The sequence below is a fragment of the Globicephala melas genome, chromosome 14 (genome assembly GCF_963455315.2).
Source record: "Globicephala melas chromosome 14, mGloMel1.2, whole genome shotgun sequence".
In the NCBI taxonomy this organism is placed as follows: Eukaryota; Metazoa; Chordata; class Mammalia; order Artiodactyla; family Delphinidae; genus Globicephala; species Globicephala melas.
This window is the reverse complement of record NC_083327.1, coordinates 11,916,986-11,937,312: the sequence shown is the minus strand read 5'-3', so window position 1 is coordinate 11,937,312 and position 20,327 is coordinate 11,916,986. Positions and strand designations below refer to the sequence as shown.

Here is a 20,327-nt window from a genome sequence, read left to right as displayed (position 1 = left end):
GGTAGTTTGATGGGGATTGCAGTGAATCTGTAGATTGCTTTGGGTAGTATAGTCATTTTCACAATGTGGATTCTTCCAATCCAAGAACATGGTATATCTTGTATAATCTTTAATTTCTTTCAACAGTGTCTGATAGTTTTCTGCATACAGGTCTTTTGTCTCCTTAGGTAGGTTTATTCCTAGGTATTTTATTCTTTTTGTTGCAATGGTAAATGGGAGTGTTTCCTTAATTTCTCTTTCAGATATTTCATCATTAGTGTACAGGAATGCAAGAGATCTCTGTGCATTAAGTTTTTATTCTGCTACATTACCAAATTCATTGATTAGCTCTAGTAGTTTTCTGGTAGCATCTTTAGGATTCGCTATATATAGTATCATGTCATCTGCAAACAGTGACAGTTTTACTTCTTCTTTTCCGATTTGGATTCCTTTTTATTTCTTTTTCTTCTCTGATTGCCGTGGCTAAAGCCTCCAAAACTATGTTGAATAATGGTGGTGAGAGTGGGCAACCTTGTCTTCTTGCTGATCTTAGAGGAAATGGTTACAGTTTTTCACCATTGAGAATGATGTCGACTGTGGGTTATATATGGCCTTTATTATGTTGAGTTAGGTTCCCTCTATGCCTACTTTCTGGAGAGTTTTTATCATAAATGGGTGTTGAATTTTGTCAAAAGCTTTTTCTGCATCTATTGAGATGATCATACGGTTTTTATTCTTCAATTTGTTAATATGGGGTATCACATTGATTGATTTGCATATATATATATATATATATTTTTTTTTTAAATGGGTAATGAGAGCTCTTCCATCTTGTAATTGTTCCCTAGGGTGTATTTTACAAAACTGGGTGATTTTTAGTATGCTCCTTGAAAAAGAAAGAAGTTTTTTGTTGTTGTTGTTTGTTTGTTTGTTTAAAAGATGTTGGGGGTAGGAGTTTATTAATTAATTTATTTATTTTTGCTGTGTTGGGTCTTTGTTTCTGTGCAAGGGCTTTCTCTAGTTGTGGCAAGCAGGGGCCACTCATTGCGGTGCATGGGCATCTCACTATCGAGGCCTCTCCTGTTGTGGAGCACAGGCTCCAGATGCGCAGGCTCAGTAGTTGTGGCTCACAGGCCCACTTGCTCCGCGGCATGTGGGATCTTCCCAGACCAGGGCTCGAACCCGTGTCCCCTGCACTAGCAGGCAGATTCTCAACCACTGCACCACCAGGGAAGCCCGATTTGCATATAATGAAGAAACCTTGCACTCCTGGGATAAACCCCACTTGATCACAGTGTATGATCCTTTTAATGTGCTGTTGGATTCTGTTTGCTAGTATTTTGTTGAGGATTTTTGCATCTAAGTTCATCAGAGATTCTGGCCTGTAGTTTCCTTTTTGTGTGACATCTTTGTCTGGTTTTGGTATCAGGGTGATGGTGGCCTCATAGAATGAGTTTGGGAGTGTTCCTCCCTCTGCTATATTTTGGAAGAGTTTGAGAAGGATAGGTGTTAGCTCGTCTCTGAATGTTTGATAGAATTCACCTGTAAAGCCATCTGGTCCTGGACTTTTGTTTGTTGGAAGGTTTTTAATCACTGTTTCAATTTCAGTGCTTGTGACTGGTCTGTTCACATTTTCTATGTCTTCCTAGTTCAGTCTCGGAAGGTTGCGCTTCTGTAAGAATTCGTCCATTTCTTCCAGGTTGTCCATTTTATTGGCAAGAGTTGCTTGTAGTAATCTCTCATGATCCTTTGTATTTCTGCAGTGTCAGATGTTACTTCTCCTTTTTCATTTCTAATTCTGTTGATTTGAGTCTTCTCCCTTTTTTTCTTGATGAGTCTGGCTAATCGTTTATCAATTTTATCTTCTCAAAGAAGCAGCTTTTAGTTTTACTGATCTTTGCTATTGTTTCCTTCATTTCTTTTTCATTTATTTCTGATCTGATCTTTATGATTTCTTTCCTTCTGCTAACTTTGGGGGTTTTTTGTTCTTCTTGCTCTAATTGCTTTAGGTGTAAGGTTAGGTGTTTATTTGAGATTTTTCTGTTTCTTGAGGTAGGACTGTATTGCTATAAACTTCCCTCTTAGAACTGCTTTTGCTGCATCCCACAGGTTTTGGGTTGTCGTGTTTTCATTGTCATTTGTTTCTAGGTATTTTCTGATTTCCTCTTTGATTTCTTCAGTGACCTCTTGGTTATTTAGTAGCGTATTTTTTGGCCTCCCTGTGTTTGTATTTTTTACAGTATTTTCCTGTAATTGATATCTAGTCTCATAGTGTTGTGGTAGGAAAAGATACTTGATACGATTTCAGTTTTCTTAAATTTACCAAGGCTTGATTTGTGACCGAAGATATGGTCTATCCTGGAGAATGTTCCATGAACACTTGAGAAGAAAGTGTATTCTGTTGTTTTTGGATGGAATGTCCTATAAATATCAATTAAGTCCATCTTGTTTAATGTGTCATTTAAAGCTTGTGTTTCCTTATTTATTTTCGTTTTGGATGATCTGTCCATTGGTGAAAGTGGGGTGTTAAAGTCCCCTACTATGATTATGTTACTTTTGATTTCCCCTTTTATGGCTGTTAGCATTTGCCTTATGTATTGAGGTGTTCCTATGTTGGGTGCATAAATATTTATAATTGTTATTTCTTTTTCTTGGATTGATCCCTTGATCATTTCAGTGTCCTTCCTTGTCTCTTGTAACATTCTTTACTTTAAAGTCTATTTTGTCTGATATGACTATTGCTACTCCAGCTTTCTTGTGATTTCCATTTTCATGGAATATCTTTTTCCAACCCCTCACTTTCAGTCTGTATGTGTCCCTAGGTCTGAAGTGGGTCTCTTGTAGACAGCATATGTACGGGTCTTGTTTTTGTATCCATTCAGCCAGTCTGTTTTTTGGTTGGAGCATTTAATCCATTTACATTTAAGGTAATTATCAATATGTATGTTCCTATTACCATTTTCTTAATCGTTTTGGGGTTTTTTGTTTGTTTGTTTTACAGGATAATAAAATTTTAATGAAAATTTCCACAAGAAATTTTTTGACAGAATGTGAAGTTTTATTATTTGTCTTTATTATTTTGTCCTGAATGTACACATGAGGTTTCTGAATCAGAGCAGATTTTTTTTTATTTACCTTATAGCTAATAACAAGTGTGTTGTGCCCTTGTGTCTAAGTTCTTACACTTACACCAACATAATGAGAGCCAGGTCAAATATCCTACAAATACAAAGTCTGTCTTGTAGACGAGGGATATAGAAAATGAATTTTCTGTACTTACATACAGAAAAAATAAGCAGTCAACTCTCTGTACTCGTCATAGTCTTTTTGAAAATTTCTACTCTAATATGTTGGAATTTAAATAATTCTCTCCAGGGAAAATATAAGAGCATTGCCTAAAGCTTTACAATCCAAAGATGACTTATTTTCTCTTCAAGTGTGAAAATGTACCTCTGCAGTTAGGTAAATCTCTATAGAGTTTTCAATATCTATACAGTTGTAAATTAACTTCCATGGCTGGGTTTGTTTTTATAGGTCTTTTCCTTCTCTTGTGTTTCCTGCCTAGAGAAGTTCCTTTAGCATTTTTTGTAAAGCTGGTTTGGTGGTGCTGAACTCTCTTAACTTTTGCTTACCTGTAAAGGTTTTAATTTCTTCATCAAATCTGAATGAGATCCTTGCCAGGTAGCGTAATCTTGGTTGTAGGTTTTTCCCTTTCATCACTTCTAATATATCCTGCCACTCCCTTCTGGCTTGCAGAGTTTCTACTGAAAGATCAGGTGTTAACCTTATGGAGATTCCCTTGTATGTTATTTGTTGCTTTTCCCTTGCTGCTTTTAATATTTTTTCTTTATATTTAATTTTTGATAGTTTGATTAATATGTGTCTTGGTGTGTTTCTCCTTGGATTTATCCTGTATGGGACTCTCTGTGCTTCCTGGACTTGATTGACTGTTTCATTTCCCATGTTAGGGAAGTTTTTGACTATAATCTCTTCAAATATTTTCTCAGACCCTTTGTTTTTCTCTTCTTCTTCTGGGATCCCTATAATTCGAATGTTGGTGTGTTTACTGTTGTCCCAGAGGTCTCTGAGACTGTCCTCAATGCTTTTCATTCTTTTTTCTTTATTCTGCTCCCTGGCTGTTATTTCCACCATTTTATCTTCCAGCTCACTTATCCGTTCTTCTGCCTCAGTTACTCCGTTATTGGTTCATTCGAGAGTATTTTTAATTTCAGTAATTGTGTTGTTCATACCTGTTTGTTTCATCTTTAGTTCTTCTAGGTCCTTGTTAAATGTTTCTTGTATTTTCTCCATTCTATTTCCGAGATTTTGGATCATCTTTACTATCATTACTCTGAATTCTTTTTCAGGTAGTTGCCTATTTCGTCTTCATTTATTTGGTCTTGTAGGTTTTTACCTTGCTCCTTCGTCCGTAACATATGTTTTTGGTGTTTCACTTTTTTTAATTTTTTTTTTGCGGGCCTCTCACCGCTGTGGCCTCTCCCGTCGTGGAGCACAGGCCCCGGACGCGCAGGCTCAGCGGCCATGGCTCACAGGCCCAGCCGCTCCGCAGCATGTGGGATCCTCCCGGACCGGGGCACAACCCGCATTCCCTGCATTGGCAGGCGGACTCTCAACCACTGCGCCACCAGGGAAGCCCCCTCACTTTTTTTTTGATGGGTGGTGCTGTATTCTTGTCTTACTGGTTGTTTGGCCTGAGACGTCCAGCACTGGAGTTTGCAGGCAGTTGGATACAGCTGGGTCTTGATGCTGAGATGAGGACCTCCAGGAGGCCACACTCCAATTGATATTCCCTGGTGTCTGAGGTTCTCTGTTAGTCCAGCGGTTTGGACTCGGAGTTCCCACCCCAGAAGCTCAGGCCCAACCTGTGGCCTGGGAACCAAGATCCTGCAAGCACGTGGCAGGCGAAGTCATGGTCCTCCAAAGACACGGACATCCACATCCCTGGAACTGCTTGGCTGGGGCACGGTGGTGGGGACCTGGAGTCACCGGAGGGGCAGGGTGGTGGCCTGAGGCACACAGGGTGGCTTGGTGTCCTCAGGGTCAGAACTGGGCCATGTACGCCCCCCACGCCACCCAGTGCACCAGGGACTCCGCCTGGGCTTGACAGGCATCTGCACCCCGGATTCATGTCCGAGCCCCAGATTTACGTCAGTGACCCCGGTTTCACGTCTGAGGCCCCGAATTTACATCTCAAAGGTAGCAATTTTAAATCTTCTCAGGGTTAAATCTTACTGAAGATACAGTTCATAAGATATGAACTAAATATGTGAAAAGTCTCAAATAAGGACCCACACTGTGGTTTAATATTTTGAGTAATATTTTAAATTCTGAAAAATTAACAAATAATATTCTTGAGTTTCTTAATTTTTGATTTTTACAATCAGTCCTTCAAAACATGCCTTTCATACTGACTGTTAACACTAACTGTACATAAATTACAACACTTGCTTTATGGACCTTCACAGGTATTCAAATAACCATTTCAGCTTTTATCTCAATGATTTACTTTCCTGCCCAGAAGCCTTTAAAGGCTAAGTGCTTTGCAAACACAGAATAAGGGAAGCAGCTGAGAAGAAAATAATATACTGGTCTTGAAGAGAATCTTTTACCCACACTTAAGGGGTGGGGTCGTTCAGGAAGGACATGCACAGGGAACAGGATGAGAAAATTTTTTAAACATCTCAGCTTTTCTTAAATCAGGTCACTAGGATTCCACTGTCCCATGGCATGAATTCCAAGGTTAAATATATCGATAACATATTATATACCAAGAAAAAATTTACAGTAAATTTTGAATGATTTAGGGATAAATTAATACTTTAGATGATCAATACATTTATCTCCCCCCATTACAGTGAAATATTAAAATACAGTTAAAACCAGAAAATAATATGCAGTGAATTTTTCTTTGTACCCTAGAATCTTGGGGGAAAGAATAAAATAGAAGGGAGAGGGGATAATACTGATAAGCACTTTCAATTGACTATTTCAAAACAGAGTTCTTTTATTTAGTAGGATAATAGTAGCTTAACTATATAGAGCCAAAACAAACGTTTTCTTTGCTACCAAGAGTTTTATCCACCCGCCCCAACTGTTTTATCAAATACTTGGCTTTTGGACAGATGCACTTGATGTTAAAACCTAAGAAAAATACTTGTTTCTTCTAACTTTTCTGTAACTAGAAAGCTATAACTATTCTTGTCACCCATTCTCATTCTATCCAAGCTTTATTTATATTCAAGGATTCTTGCATGACTATAACGAATGCTTCCATGGAACATGTGCAAAAATATTTCAAACTTTTGAAAAATACAAGCATTTTAAACCTTCTATTTTCTAAAGTACATGTGGAGTTAATATGGGTGCTTTCAAACAGATGTATCTCTACAATTCTTTACATACTAATTTGGATAGAATAGTGACCAAAAAAATGTGGGGGGGAAAGCACTCACCCTGCTGTAGAGTTTCTCCTTTGTCTTTACAACTTTACCCTTGAGTTATGACTGGAGGTCTAAACTAAACCCGAGAAAAGCCTGTTGAAATGACCAACACACTTTTAAGTCACTCTAAGGCAGAATCATTTGGGGGAAGGAATACAGAGGTGTGTGTACACCTGCCTGAGAGGAATATCCAAGATGGCAGGTGTTTTGGGGTGAAAGGTAATGCTGTTCCATGCGTTTCCTCTTATCACCAAAAGGACTCTCCCAGTTCATGCCACAGAGACAAGAAACTCTCTGACCTGATAAAGCATTTCAGTGGCTGCCCCCTTAGGATGGCTGTCCTTGTGCCAGGAAAGACTGTACATTCTGAGACACAGAAACTATGTTCCCAAGCCCCCAAGTAGAAAGAAATGCTATATTAAGACAAGAATAGTCACATCACTTTATCATTAACTCAGTGCTGACAAAGCCACATCATCATTATTAAATTTTATATGATTCATATTAATTTATATTCCTTTTCTAAAAATCATTGTAGAGAAATGCCTCTTCTACTGTCATGAAGATAATGTGAGCAACTAACTTCAAATTCCAATTAATCTGGTGAGTTCTAGAGAAGGTTAAACATTTCATAATTATATAAATAGATGCAGTTATAAAGCATTTTAAAACAACAGAGTTTTTAAATTTCCAAATATACATTAAAAGAAATTGATTGACGTAACGAAGAAGAAGCCAGGTTGCAAACACACACACACACTCACACACAGAACAATAATTACGTATAAATATGTGTCATGATTCTCAAATGGAGGACTTCTGGCCAAAGAGGAGTGTGAGAATCGCCTGGAGAACTTCATACAAACTGCATTCCCTACCCGCACCCCGTGATTCCCATAGCCCACACAGGGACACTACTTTCTAGCTGAGACTCTGTCATTACGCTAGCCACCCCGCAGTCACCACTTCCTGAAACTCAATATTGACTTGTGATCCTTGGCACTCCTGATCTCCTTGTACTTCTCTCACCACTCCACTTGTGCTTTCTTTCTGGGGCAACTCTTCATCTGCTCAGCCTCTTCAACTCCAGAGTGTGGATCCCGGCACATGCTTTTCTACGTTATGCAATCTCTCTGGACAACCTCCACTACTCACTGTCACAGTTCTGACTACCACCAGGGTACTGACATCTCCCAAACCTGTCCCTGCAGCACTGACCTGATCTTAGTCTACCCAAGAGTCTTCCAAGCAGCTCCACTCAGATGACCCACAGGCTCCAAAACTGGACTCATCCTACACGCCATCCATCTTCCACCTGGCCTCAGCATGGTACTTAGAGTCACCCAGTTACCCTAATCGTGTTTTGGGAAATCATTCAGACTCCCCCTTCTCCTCACCTAATTCAGTCTCCAAGTCCTGTCAATTTTACCTCCTCCTATTTCACACATCCCCTCCCCCAGTAACCCTGCCATCGCTAAAGCAAACTCAGGCACCGAGTAACTGCTACATCACTGAAAGCCACAGGTTCCCAACCCATTTACCCACGGCTGCAATTTCTAGCCATCCCCTGCCCTACCCTCTTAAAGCTATCTTCCATATTAAACCCAGAGGTAAGTACAGACCTGATATCCAACTTTCTACTTAACACCCTTCGATCAGCTCCCTACTCACCACAGAAGTAAGACCAAACTCTCTAGCCTCACCTCCCACCCCTTCCTGTCCTACCATTTAAGCTCCCTAGCCTCACCTCCCACCCCTTCCTGTCCTACCATTTAAGCTATTTCCTGCCTTTCTTTGTTCATCTTTTTGCATCTAACAGGAATACCTCCGCATGTTTCTTCCTCTAGTTATAGTTAACACTTGAAAATCCTTCAGGATTCTGATCAAGCATCAACTGTTCCAGTAAAGTTTTTCCAAACTCACCAGCACCCTATGCATCTCTCTCACTTATCATTTGACATATCAGTCAGACTGTGTGTGTGTGTGTGTGTGTGTGTGTGTGTGTGTGTGTGCGTTTCCCAGCAATTTAAGTTACTCAGAAGCAGGAACTGTGTCTCATTTATCTTTTTAACTCTGGCACAATGCCTGGTACCCAATGGGTAAGGAATAAATATTTGTTGAACTGAATTAAGGAAGACAAGTAGGGGTCCTTTATTAATTCAGTGGTCAAACTTTTTTTTACAAATAAGTGAAAGGTAACATTAAAGCTAGCATTACAGAACTATTATAAACTTCTTATTGAGTTTAAGGGGTTCAGCATCTATCCTTTTACCTATCCCATTATGTACCTCCTCATATAGTGTTATAAACTCAGCAGTAAATCTCAATACAGATCTACTTAGTACGAAAGTCATTCTATTACACTGAACGTACACATTCATATTACACTGAACTTAATGTAAGTTATATGCAACTAGACATCAAAATCCACTGAAATAAGTTTTAGAATAGAAGGCAACTCAATTTGCAAAAATTGTATGAAATTTCTTTTCATCCAACCTACCCGAAAATTATCTGGGGAGCTCAAATGAAGTCTTTCCCTAGTATCTTCAGAAGCACCGGCACACAACCTATAAAAGATATGATAATTCCTTTCCTCTTTGCCTTGAACACAGATCCTAGATTTCTCTAGAAGATAATGTGAAACAAATCCTCCAACAACTGAACTCTAAAAAACAAAACAGAGAAATTACATTTTTGCATTTAAAGTCTTAAAGTATAACCTACCAATGTTAAATTATCTTTTCTAATAATCATTTGTCTATCAAAGAGGTTGTAATTTATTAAATAAAGGGGAAAAAACAGGTAACTAAATGTAAGTTTAGAGTATTTCTAGAGATCACAGTGAACATATATATTATCCCAACTGTTTAAAAGTAAAAGAGGAAAATTTAAATATATTTGCCATGAGTTCAAGTACAGCACCCGTTCTATCAAGACCCTGTATTTTCCAAAAACACTCCCCAAACGTATTACCCCGAAACTCACTCTCACTTACCTTTTCATTGAAATGTATTTCTACAAATTTCCCAAATCGACTGCTATTATTGTTGCGAACAGTCTTTGCATTTCCAAAGGCTTCTAAGAGTGGGTTAGCTATTGAAAAAGAAATGAAAATACGCCATCAGAAAGTTTGCATGAAGGAAAATTACAAAGCAAAATGCACAGTATGTTTCCATTTATTAATAAACATAAATAACTAGAAAAATATTGTCAGAAACATTAACATGAATGAATTCACTTGTAATGTCAAATCCCACAAATATTTATTGACTACCACTATGTTTGGGCCCTATTAAAGTGCAAGAGATGGAAAAGTTACTCAAAATTTATTAAAAAAAAAAAAGAAAAAGGAAGTGTTATGAGAAAGACGAAATTTTCAAAAGTCACTAGGTTACAAAATTTATAACTCAACTTTAAAAATTACTCCCTAAAAATGTTATGGTTTTCACATCAGCCCTACAAGAGCAGTGATGATAGTAAAGAAAGCAGCAAGCTTCCTGTGACGAAATACAGGCAAGAAGTTATTAGTTGACTTACATTTAAAAATATGTATTAATAAAACCTCCAGATTTAACATTTTTACACGCACATCCAACAAAATCTAACCAATAAGCGTGTACAGAATTACCTACGAAAGCTTCTCAGAACAATAGTTCTTGAAATCCCAATGAACAAATGTAAAATTTTAACTGTCTTCATTTTATAATTTCACACATTCTTTCTCTCTCTCTCTCTCTGTCTCTCTCTCTCCCTCTCTCTCTCTCTACCTGACTGGAAAAGAGCTCCTAGAGTCTATTCTGGTACTCACCAGTCTTAACTGTAAGCATACCAGAGTAGTGTCAATCTTACTCACATATTCCTTCAATAACCTCATAAGTTGCTTCATATGTTTACTGCTAGAGTATTTCTCATGAAATCTTTTAAAGTCCATTTCTCTTACTCTATCCGCAGTAGAAAGCTTAACTAGTCACTAAACCCTTTGAAAGATCACTCCCAGGTTGTTTCACTTGCTAAAATAAGAAAGTAGTAAAACTAAAAGAAATATTAGCATGTATTCCCACCTAAAGATTTCTATGGCCCTGCCAGTTAACATAAACTATTCTCCAGTACGGGGCTGTAGAGACATTTGGAATAACACTTTCCAACTGTCCTCAACTACAGCACGTTACACACTGCACAGTACGTTCTCATGGAAGAAACCGGGCTTATCTGGTTTCAAAGCAAATCTGTACCTCAAGTAAACAAGTCCGAATATTAATTAGTATTTTATTAAATTAACCCATTATTTGTTTTTTATTTATTTATTCAATTTTAAAGGGCAATTCCCTCACTAAAGGCACTCTACTGTGACTCTGCCTAGGTGTGTGTCACAGTACCACAGTGAGAACTGTAGATAAAAATTAGAAAATTATTTATATCAAGAAATATGAAAAACCTTATGGATGCAAACTTTAAAAATGTTTATTAGAGTCAAATTTATATTCATCTACATGCATATTTTACATAAGTGTGAAAAAAATGTATGTAACATTTGCCTGCCATGATATAGCAAAATGCATGAACATAAAAGGCCCCTGATAAATTTTTGTTCAACTGGAATTTTTCTTTAAAATGTCAAGAATATTAAAATATGCACTTAGTAGAGCATATAGTTAAGACGCCTGGGTTTATGTCCCATTTCCACAACTGATGAGCTTATTTACTCTTCAGAAAGTTACTGAAGCTCCTTCTACCTTAGCTTCTCATCTGTGAAGCAGGGATAAAATAGTACTTACCTGATATTCTATGGAGATTTAAGTTAGGTGACAGATTTTAAGCAAATCAGACAAGGCCTAACACATCCCACACATGTCAGTATCATCATCATTATTAAATACTTACTGAAGGGGTGAGAAGAGTGTCCAAAGAGGCCTGAAACACCTCAGAGAACTAAAAGGAGACCAATGTGACTAAAGCATAAGGCTGCAGAGGAACAACGACTCAATCAGACCAGAGGAGGTGGGGCAGGCCACACAGCACACTGGAGGTGATGATGTGAATTTGGGGTTTTAGCTTGAGAGAAATACGAAGCCAATAAAGGGCTCAGAGCAAAAGAGGTCACTCCAACTTCCACACAGAGAATAGGTTAAAGGGCAGCCTGACCATAAGAGGGGGGACCAGACAGGAACCTGTGCTGCAGGAGGCTGCTGCAGACTCAGCGTGACGGCAGCGGAGACCAAACAGGATCCGAGAAGTCTCTAAGGGGTGAGCAAGCACTGACAGCCCGGGGAAGTCAACTTACAGACTCCTGCTTTCCAAGTGTACTCTTTCATTGAAATGATTTCCCCCAGCACCTCATTTCCAAATAACCCTCTCCCTTTCTCCTTTACAAAAACAAGGTCAACAAAATAAACAGGAGGCAGGAGGGCTTCCTATATTCCTCTAATTCATCCGACAGATATTTATGGAGCATGTACTATGTATCAGGCACTATTCCAGGAGTTTGGAATATATAAAATCCCTGCCCTCTTAGCACGGACATGGGGTCGGGCGGGGGGGGGGCGGGGGGGTGGGGAAGAAAACAGACAATAAGTAAATGAGAAGATAACATCTGAGCAAAGATTTGTAGGAGATGGCAGAGCCTTTTGGATCTCTTGGAGAACACTCCAGACCACTTAGAGGATTCTTCTAAGTTAATTTCAGGACATATCTAGCATATCTAGCATATTATTTAGCATAATTTTTAAAATAAGAATTTTAAAAATTAACAATACCTTCGACAATTCTATCATCAATGTCTTGACCGGTTCCATACGATTCCGTCAGATATCTGTTTAAAATACAGGATTAAAAAATTGCTGGATGAGAATGATATTGCATGCATTCTCTTTCTAATTTTAATATTATTTAATACATCTAAAATTTAAACCTGGATCATGCACTGGAATGGCTTATTTAAAAACTACAAGTTTATATTTAAATGCAACTACTATTCTGTTATAGCTTTTTAAACGTTTAAAATTCTATTTGGATGGCCTTTAACATCTAAATCAGCATTATTTTTAAAACTTTTGGGGATACTCTGCTTTTAACCAACTATTTAGTTGTAAATATGCCACACGTTGCACACAGAAACATTCACCTTTGACACTGGGAGGAGGGTTGTGGGGAGGTAGAAATAAGAAGGCCAACCATCATAAGCTTAAGGTAAAAAATGGTTTCACCCACTCTAATGGCAGGACTATTGAAAAAAGAACACAAAGGCTGGATTGTGAAGGAACATTCCAAGCTTTCCCTTTGCCTAACCAGCACTGGTCTTCTCCAGGATCCTCATGAGAATAGCATGTCAGCACTAGATTTCAACAATCTGCAGCTTAGCTTCCACATGTCTGTTCTTGTAAAAGGGATAGAGCCCACCATTTCAAACTATGTCATAAAGCATGCAAGAGTATTCAAAGTCAACGGGTTCAAATCTCAAGGAGATCTTTGTAACTCTTTGCTCATAACATGTTCATGGCAACACTATTCACAAGAGCCAAGAGATGGAAGCAACCCAAGTGCCCAAGTGCCCACTGAGGAATGAATGGGTAAACGAAATGTGATACATAACACACGAGGGAATATTACTCAGCCTTGAAAAGGAGGAAAATTCTGACACATGCCACAACATGGATGAACCTCAAGGACATCATGCTATGGGGGATAAGCCAACCAAAGAAAAACAAAAAGTATATGATCCACTTATATATATAAGGTATCTAGAGTAGTCAGAATCATAGAGGCAGGAAGTAGAATGGTGATTGCCACGGGTTGGGGTCAGGGGAAACGGGGAGTTGTTTAACGGGTACAGAGTTTTAGTTTTGTAAGGTGAAAGGTTCTGGAGACTGGCTGAACAACAATGTGAATATACTTAGCACTACTGAACTGTACACTTAGAAGTGGTTAAGATGGTAAATTTTATGTTATATATATATTTTTTACCACAATTAAGAAAAATCAACCTGCTCAAAGTGTTCTAGGTCAGCTAAATACTCCTCACCTTAGAACAAATTTTGTATTTTCCGTTTTGCCAGCTCCTGATTCTCCAGATACAATGACAGACTGACTCATCTTGAGCACCTTCATGTCTCGAAAAGCCTTATCAGCTGGGGTCAAAACAATACATTAACGATGAACAGTGTATTAAATACAAAATTTTCCAAATCATAGAAAGTCCGTTTACTATCAAAAAGCACTTGCTCCTAAAGAAATTATAATGTGTGTTTACAGTTACCAAAATTTTTAAATAAAATCATTGAAAAGTGTTCAAAACATCTCTAAAGGTATATACGTTAAATGTTTTCTCTAGTTATCCTGACAGCTAGGTAATTGAAATCAAATAAACAACTCTTATGTTTGTACTAGAATGTCTCCGTATTATGAGCTGTGGCTCAGCTTTTCCTCATACTAGAGCAGACCTGCAGAGAGATGAAAAATGCTCACTATGCATAACTAATGACATCCCCGGAGAAAAAAGCAAGAAGTGACGAGCTACCAATTAAGAAATCTGGCAGCCAAAATTTCTGCTGGAGAAAAAAAAATACATAACTGCACAATAAATCTGTGGGGTTTTTTCTGTAATACTACTATTAAATTTAAACATCGTGTAGGATTTTTCAGCATTTCAAAAACAGGCCAAATTAACTGCTTTAAATTTTTTAGATTTGTGATTATTCATATATACAATTTTTAACTATCTTCATTACACTCCAACAATTTAGACTATAAGATGTCTTTAAGACTCCACGGACAAGATGAACACAATTCAATTCTATTAAAGTGGGCTCAAATTAAAACAATTTTGATTAAAAATTAGGTCCTGACAAACTTAGCCCTATAAGGCAACTATTTCTCACCTCAGGCACGTGCTACCCATACCAGCGAAGAAAGCTCTACTAATGGCTTTTACTCTAAGGGCCAAATGCAAACTACACACAAGGGTATTCACACATCCCTTTGACCAATTTATCAGCAATCTATTCCACCCACTTTCGTGGAATCCTTGTAAAAACTTTTTTAGCAGTAAACAACTAAAAATAAAAGCCGGTTTATTTACATTTTAAACATGTAACTTGCTCCCATTGAGGTTCTAAGGATTTTGCACCATTTAGCCGGCTGACAGAACACATACTCATGCCCATCAGAGCATCACAGAACCAGAAGTCAATGTGCAGCTGCAGTGGACTTGGTGTACACATTTACTCTTGCCTAGTAGCACACAGTACACGGTCAGCCAAATCTAGAGGTGAAGCCCGGTTAGGCCATAATACAGGTACAAAGAGAAAGCCCAGAGAGAAACTAATTGCACTAAGAACCAGAACCAAAACGTGTCATCATTTAACTGCCAGCTATGTCTGAATCCCAAGGCTTAGCTAACATCTCTGTACCTGCAGTCACCAGCTATGGGGGACGCCTGTCAAATAACTCCCTCTCTGCTCCCCAGAGCTAAAGTGCTTTGAGATGAGAGAGCACCTGAGAAAGACAAAGACAGATGTTGCTGCCTTTCCACACGGATACCCCAGAGATATGAAGCATGTATCACTGTAGATCCTTTACATTTTACAGAGCCCTGACGCGGGACAAAGCATGGAAGACGTCTGCTCTCACAGCTCCCTTCTAGCCCAGGTAACGCGCTCACTAGTGATGACCTGGGTAACAGCAGACAGCCCGGGCCTCCTTCCTAGTTGTGGAAGGAGGACACTTTTCAGGTGGAGTCAGAAGAAAACAATAGGTCAGCTTTTATTATGACCTACTTTCAACTGGGTGGACACGCTTAAGACGACACGGGCCTTTAACAAAGGTAATGAGGTACGACCGCCCCATGAGTTGGCCGCAAAAGTCTCTTCCCCACCCTGTGTGAATACACGCTCCTGACATGGTGACACATTCAGAATGCACACAAGCCCTCCAAAATACGTATTCGATTCATGGTACCTCTTATTAACCCAAAAGAAAAACTGAGTAAATCTGTACAAGTTAAAGAAAAATAAATATTAAGATACAATTAAATTACTTACCAATTGCGAAGACATGAGGTGGCATCGTCCCAAGAGACTTTCCTTGGTATGACTTTATTGTTTCTGAAGAATATATTTTAGGTATGTCAAAGTATGGGTTCACTGCAATCAGAATGTTGGCCACATATGTCTAAGTGGGAAAGACATAAACATAAAATTTTCCAACTACTGTTTTCATTTAAAACCAAACAAGGGTCACAGGAGAAAGAACACACAGCAAATAGACACCCCCAGTTCTCTCTATAAGTAGAACTCCTAAATCTGCATTTCTGGACCTAAATATTCCCTGATCTCTACAGGACCCATATTTCTCTAACTCTTAATAAATATTTACATCTTCTTAACCTATAGCCATCTAAAACTCAGCACATCCAAAATCAAAATCATCTCTCTTGACCTCCCTTTGCCTCAAAGGAAACATGCTCCTCCCACACACCCCCTCCCAGGTTCACCACTACCAGGTCTGCCTGGGCAGAGCTGAGTCTACACCTCCATCTCAGACACCTCCTGTTGACTCCACTTATGACATCTACTCTATGCCTGCAGCCTGAGTGTTGCTTATTTGCATTCCTCGCCTAGACTACTTTCCTCACCCTGCTACTAAACAGTTTAACATAGCTCACAGGACCCTCTAGGCCCTGAGGAGTTTAACATAGCTCACAGGACCCTCTAGGCCTATGCCCATCACTGAAAGCCAAGGACTGATTTAGCTCAGTGGTGACCACTTGGTCCCAGATTTTTGCAAAACAGCATATGCGCTAACCATTGCCTAGAATACTGACGGGCTAAATGTTTAGTGAGCAAGTGAAGCTTGCTTTTAAATCTGAAATTTCACTGTGGCTTCAAAAGACCAGAAAAATGCCGCCAATAAGATTTATAAAATTCCTCGTGGATAGAAAGAAAGTTGTGGTTTAGCAATTAGTTGTGGTTTACTGGCCAAACTAGGGCACACAAGACCATGTTTTTCTCTTTTCAGCTTCTAGTTGTGGAAGGGAAATGATGCAGAAACCCCGAACTCTCAGCCTACTCATCTAAAATTCCATGAATGTTCCCAAAGATGTTTCCTGGAGTTGGGTAAAAAATAAGAAATTCCCGATAATAATGTTTCTATGGGAAACAAAAGGAAAGTAATAGAGACTTTAGTAACCAAGGGAAATGTTACATGTGAGTTAGCTATTGTTCTACTCAAATCTAAGGGAGAATGCTGGCAATTCTGGTTGGTGAGACATATAAAAATATCCAATTTAAACTATTCTGAACTGCTCCCCTCTCTTACATATATTATGATAATCATAACTCTATTTGTGTATTGCTGATATTTAATGGTTTTATAACTAAAAGGCATAACTGGCTAGGCAAAAACCCACCAGTCACGCCTTTCATTAACTTTGAAAATACTGGTTTTCCAAACAGGAGCTGATGACGCTGAACAGCCACTATCTGACACGTGGGTCATATGCCCAACTGCATACACATCTTAGGTCAACTAAACATGATGTGAAAAAAAGACAACGAATTTTTTTGAAAGTACAATGAATTCTGCACGTAAACCTTCAGCTATCAATGGTCACAGTCAGCAAATGTAGCACCACTGCAGCACAGGGAGCCTTAAAAGACCAACGAAAATCCCATGGGTGTGAAGCTTTCCTATAAACATCCCAAATGAAAACAAAGTATCTCAATTTCTCTGCATAAGATCATTCTGTAAAGGTAATTTAAAATTTGTAAACTTCAAGAAAAAGATATTAAAACATTTAAAACTTGCTCAAATAAATAAGATCGTTCCACTACCACCAAGTGATGTTAGACATGGAAAGAAAAAATAGTAGCCAGTTCTTCTTGAAAGATGGTTACATCTAAATCAACTTTTACTGACTTATTACAAGTTAAGCTGCTTTAACAAACAAATTTTTTAAATTTGTATTATTTTAGTACCTAAAACAACATTTAGCACACATTAGATACTCAATATTAGTATGCTGATTAAGCAAATTTTGCTTCTAAATATATTTTAAATAAGAATAGCCATATATATATATGTGTGTGTATATATACATATTAACCGAAATACACTATTTAGTTGATTTTGAGAAAAATCAAGGAGGAAAGTAAAGACTTAATAACTATGTATAACTGAAAGACAGCAAGTAAACTCTTTTGGAAAAGACTAGATTAGTTCTATTTCCCAGCTGTCATTACTTGGACAGATGGCAAAGACTAAAGGTAATTTAGTCAGAATTAAGTAAGTACAATTAGGCAAATTGATAGTGATATAAAAGATTAAGAATGTCATTTGATCTAGGAAGTGTCAAAGAAGCCATGTGTTTTCTTCGTTCAAAAATAATGAAGAGTCCCATCTTTATAACAGGAGGGCTACAGTGTGGTAATTTACCTCCAGCCAACAAAGGGATATATAGAACTCATACGTGCCCAATGAATCATTATAATTAAAACAGACTAGTTAAGTATCCATCTGAATGGTGTGGTACAAACCCTATTTCCATTAAAAGCATTGTCTTTCATTTTTAAGTATCCTGGGTTTTTAGGGTAAGTTATCTATTTGGAATGAACTATTGCAACTATTCAGGCTCTATGATCAGCACTTCAGTGTGCTCGATATTTCCTCACGTACAGCCTTCTATTCTAATTCACACCGTTTTGTCTTCCAAGTTTTTCATTTCAATACGTATGCCTCATAGTCTGCCGTAAATGTTTTGCAGAACAATGTGGAAACTGCATCAATTAAACAGATCTACAGATACATGCCAAAAGTTAAAAAATCAAAACTCAAAATAATCAGTGTTCTTTTTTTTTAAATATCCAAACTGGATAGTTTTAAGTCTGAATGATATTAGATGATGCTCTGCATTCATTATTTCATTCTGCAAATATATATTAAGTGCCTACTAGGTACCATGTGTGGTCTAAGCCCTGGTGTTGGAGCAATACATCAGAAAAGAATCCTATCCTCATGGAACTCCCACTCCGTTCAGTATGATTTCCTGTTAGAAAATTTCAAGCTCAACAAAATCAAACAGTAGCACGTAAAATAATTATGCCCACAAAAACTTAACCTACAGGTAAAATACTTACGTAAATTCTGTCTTTACTGTATCGAACTTTGATATTATGGAGCAGTGTGGCTTCATTCAAATACATTAATGAACCTGAGATGGAAAATTTGTAAATCATTAGCTATTTGAAGAAAGAAAGTAAAATAAAACAATGCCATCTTAATCTGAATCGCTCTGATCCAAAGCTAAAATTCACCTGTTACGTTAGATTCAATTCCATCTTTTTCCTGGTACGTGTAAACCCCAGAGGCTGATGTAAAATGTATCTAGTTTACATATGTGTTACAGTGATATTTTTAAACAATAAATTTCCAGTGAGGTGAGTACCTCTAGTTTGTACCAGGTGAGTACAAAAAACCGAGTACAATTCAAGTGGAAAAAAAGAACTACTTTAGATAGTGCTGATTTTAATACATTTTGACACAAAAAAGATTAGTAGACGACACTAATCCCATCTAATGCTCAGAATTTTACAGGAAAAACACAAAAGATAAAATTTTAGAACGGGAAGGTCGTGTCATTCAGGCAGTGCCTCACAACTGATAGACTAAACAAGAATCCTGAAGAAATCTGTACGTCTTAAACCAGGATATGCAGCTAACGGACAGCAGCATCAGGGTAGAAATCTTGTTTTCCTAACCTCTGTTCTCCTAACGCTCTGACACATCCGGTTCTCCCAGCCTGATCTACTGCCCCGGCCCTCAGTCCCCTGAGCTCCATTTCCATGTTTCCACCACGCACTTGAGCAGACAAGCCCACTCTTCCCCCAACCACTCTGTTTCCATTATCAGCACCACCATTTCCCACTCATCTATTCTGCAAGCCTTGGTCAATACTAGGACCATCCTCTCTCCCCCTCCTTGCTCTAAGCCCATTTCCAAGTCTTTATACATGTAATAAAGTATAGCACAGCACCAGCTTCATGGTAGGCACTCAAAATTAGCACAATCTGAGTCTCTGAAATGTCTCTCCTTTCTTTCCATTTCCACAGCCCCAATCCCAGTTTAGGCGTCGTCACCTCTTCTGCAATCACAGCAGCCTCTCACTTGTCTACTGCCGCAGTCTCTCTCCTCTCTAACCCAGACTGCTCAGTGCATTAATCCTAACACACTAGAGCCCTGACTAAATCTCTCTCTTCCTCAAAACTCATCAGTGGGTCTCCGTCAACTATCAAATCCATGTTCAAGTCTGATATTCAAGGCCCTTAGTAAACCTGCATTCAACTGACCTTTTCATATAATTTTCCATAACTCCGTTTAATATGGTCTAACCTGCAGGCAGACTAAACCATTTACCAAACTCAACTATCATGCATGCATTGGGCTGCACCTCTCTATTTCTAGGTATCAAACATCCACCTACCCTTTGAGGTCAGTTCAAAGACTACCCCTCAAATGACACCTCCCCATTCTCACTACCCCACCACCACGAGGACTACTTGCTCCTTTGTACTTGCCTTAAGGTGCGCACCACAGAATGCCAGTCTTGTGATGACAATTTTCTATATCTGGTTTTGGCTTCTATCCCTGAGGGCAGGGTCCTGCCTGATTCATTTGCTTGTTTGCTTGATCCCTCACTGAAGTTGTATATATGCCTACACTGTATGTATATATAACCTACAATTCAACACCCGACCAATTCTGTCAAACAAGAGCCCGTTGCTCTACCTGTCTCAACAGACTGCCCATGCTTCTACACTCACACGATGCAGCCAGTTCACATTGCAAGGACACGGGCCTCACTTTTCTAATGCCACTTACAGCAGAAAAATACAG

General features: G+C 38.5%; 1 protein-coding gene across 1 annotated transcript in view; it reads right to left on the bottom strand.

Annotated features, from left to right (window-relative positions):
* Positions 1-20,327, bottom strand: part of MYO6 (myosin VI) — a 142,959-nt gene that overhangs the window by 59,985 nt on the left and 62,647 nt on the right. The window contains exons 4-9 of the mRNA XM_060283966.2: positions 18,572-18,645; positions 15,479-15,608; positions 13,462-13,567; positions 12,197-12,252; positions 9,439-9,536; positions 8,944-9,108 (exon numbers count right to left, since the gene is read on the bottom strand). Coding sequence (XP_060139949.1) covers positions 8,944-9,108; positions 9,439-9,536; positions 12,197-12,252; positions 13,462-13,567; positions 15,479-15,608; positions 18,572-18,645 — 629 coding nt within the window. The remainder of the gene's footprint in view (positions 1-8,943; positions 9,109-9,438; positions 9,537-12,196; positions 12,253-13,461; positions 13,568-15,478; positions 15,609-18,571; positions 18,646-20,327) is intronic.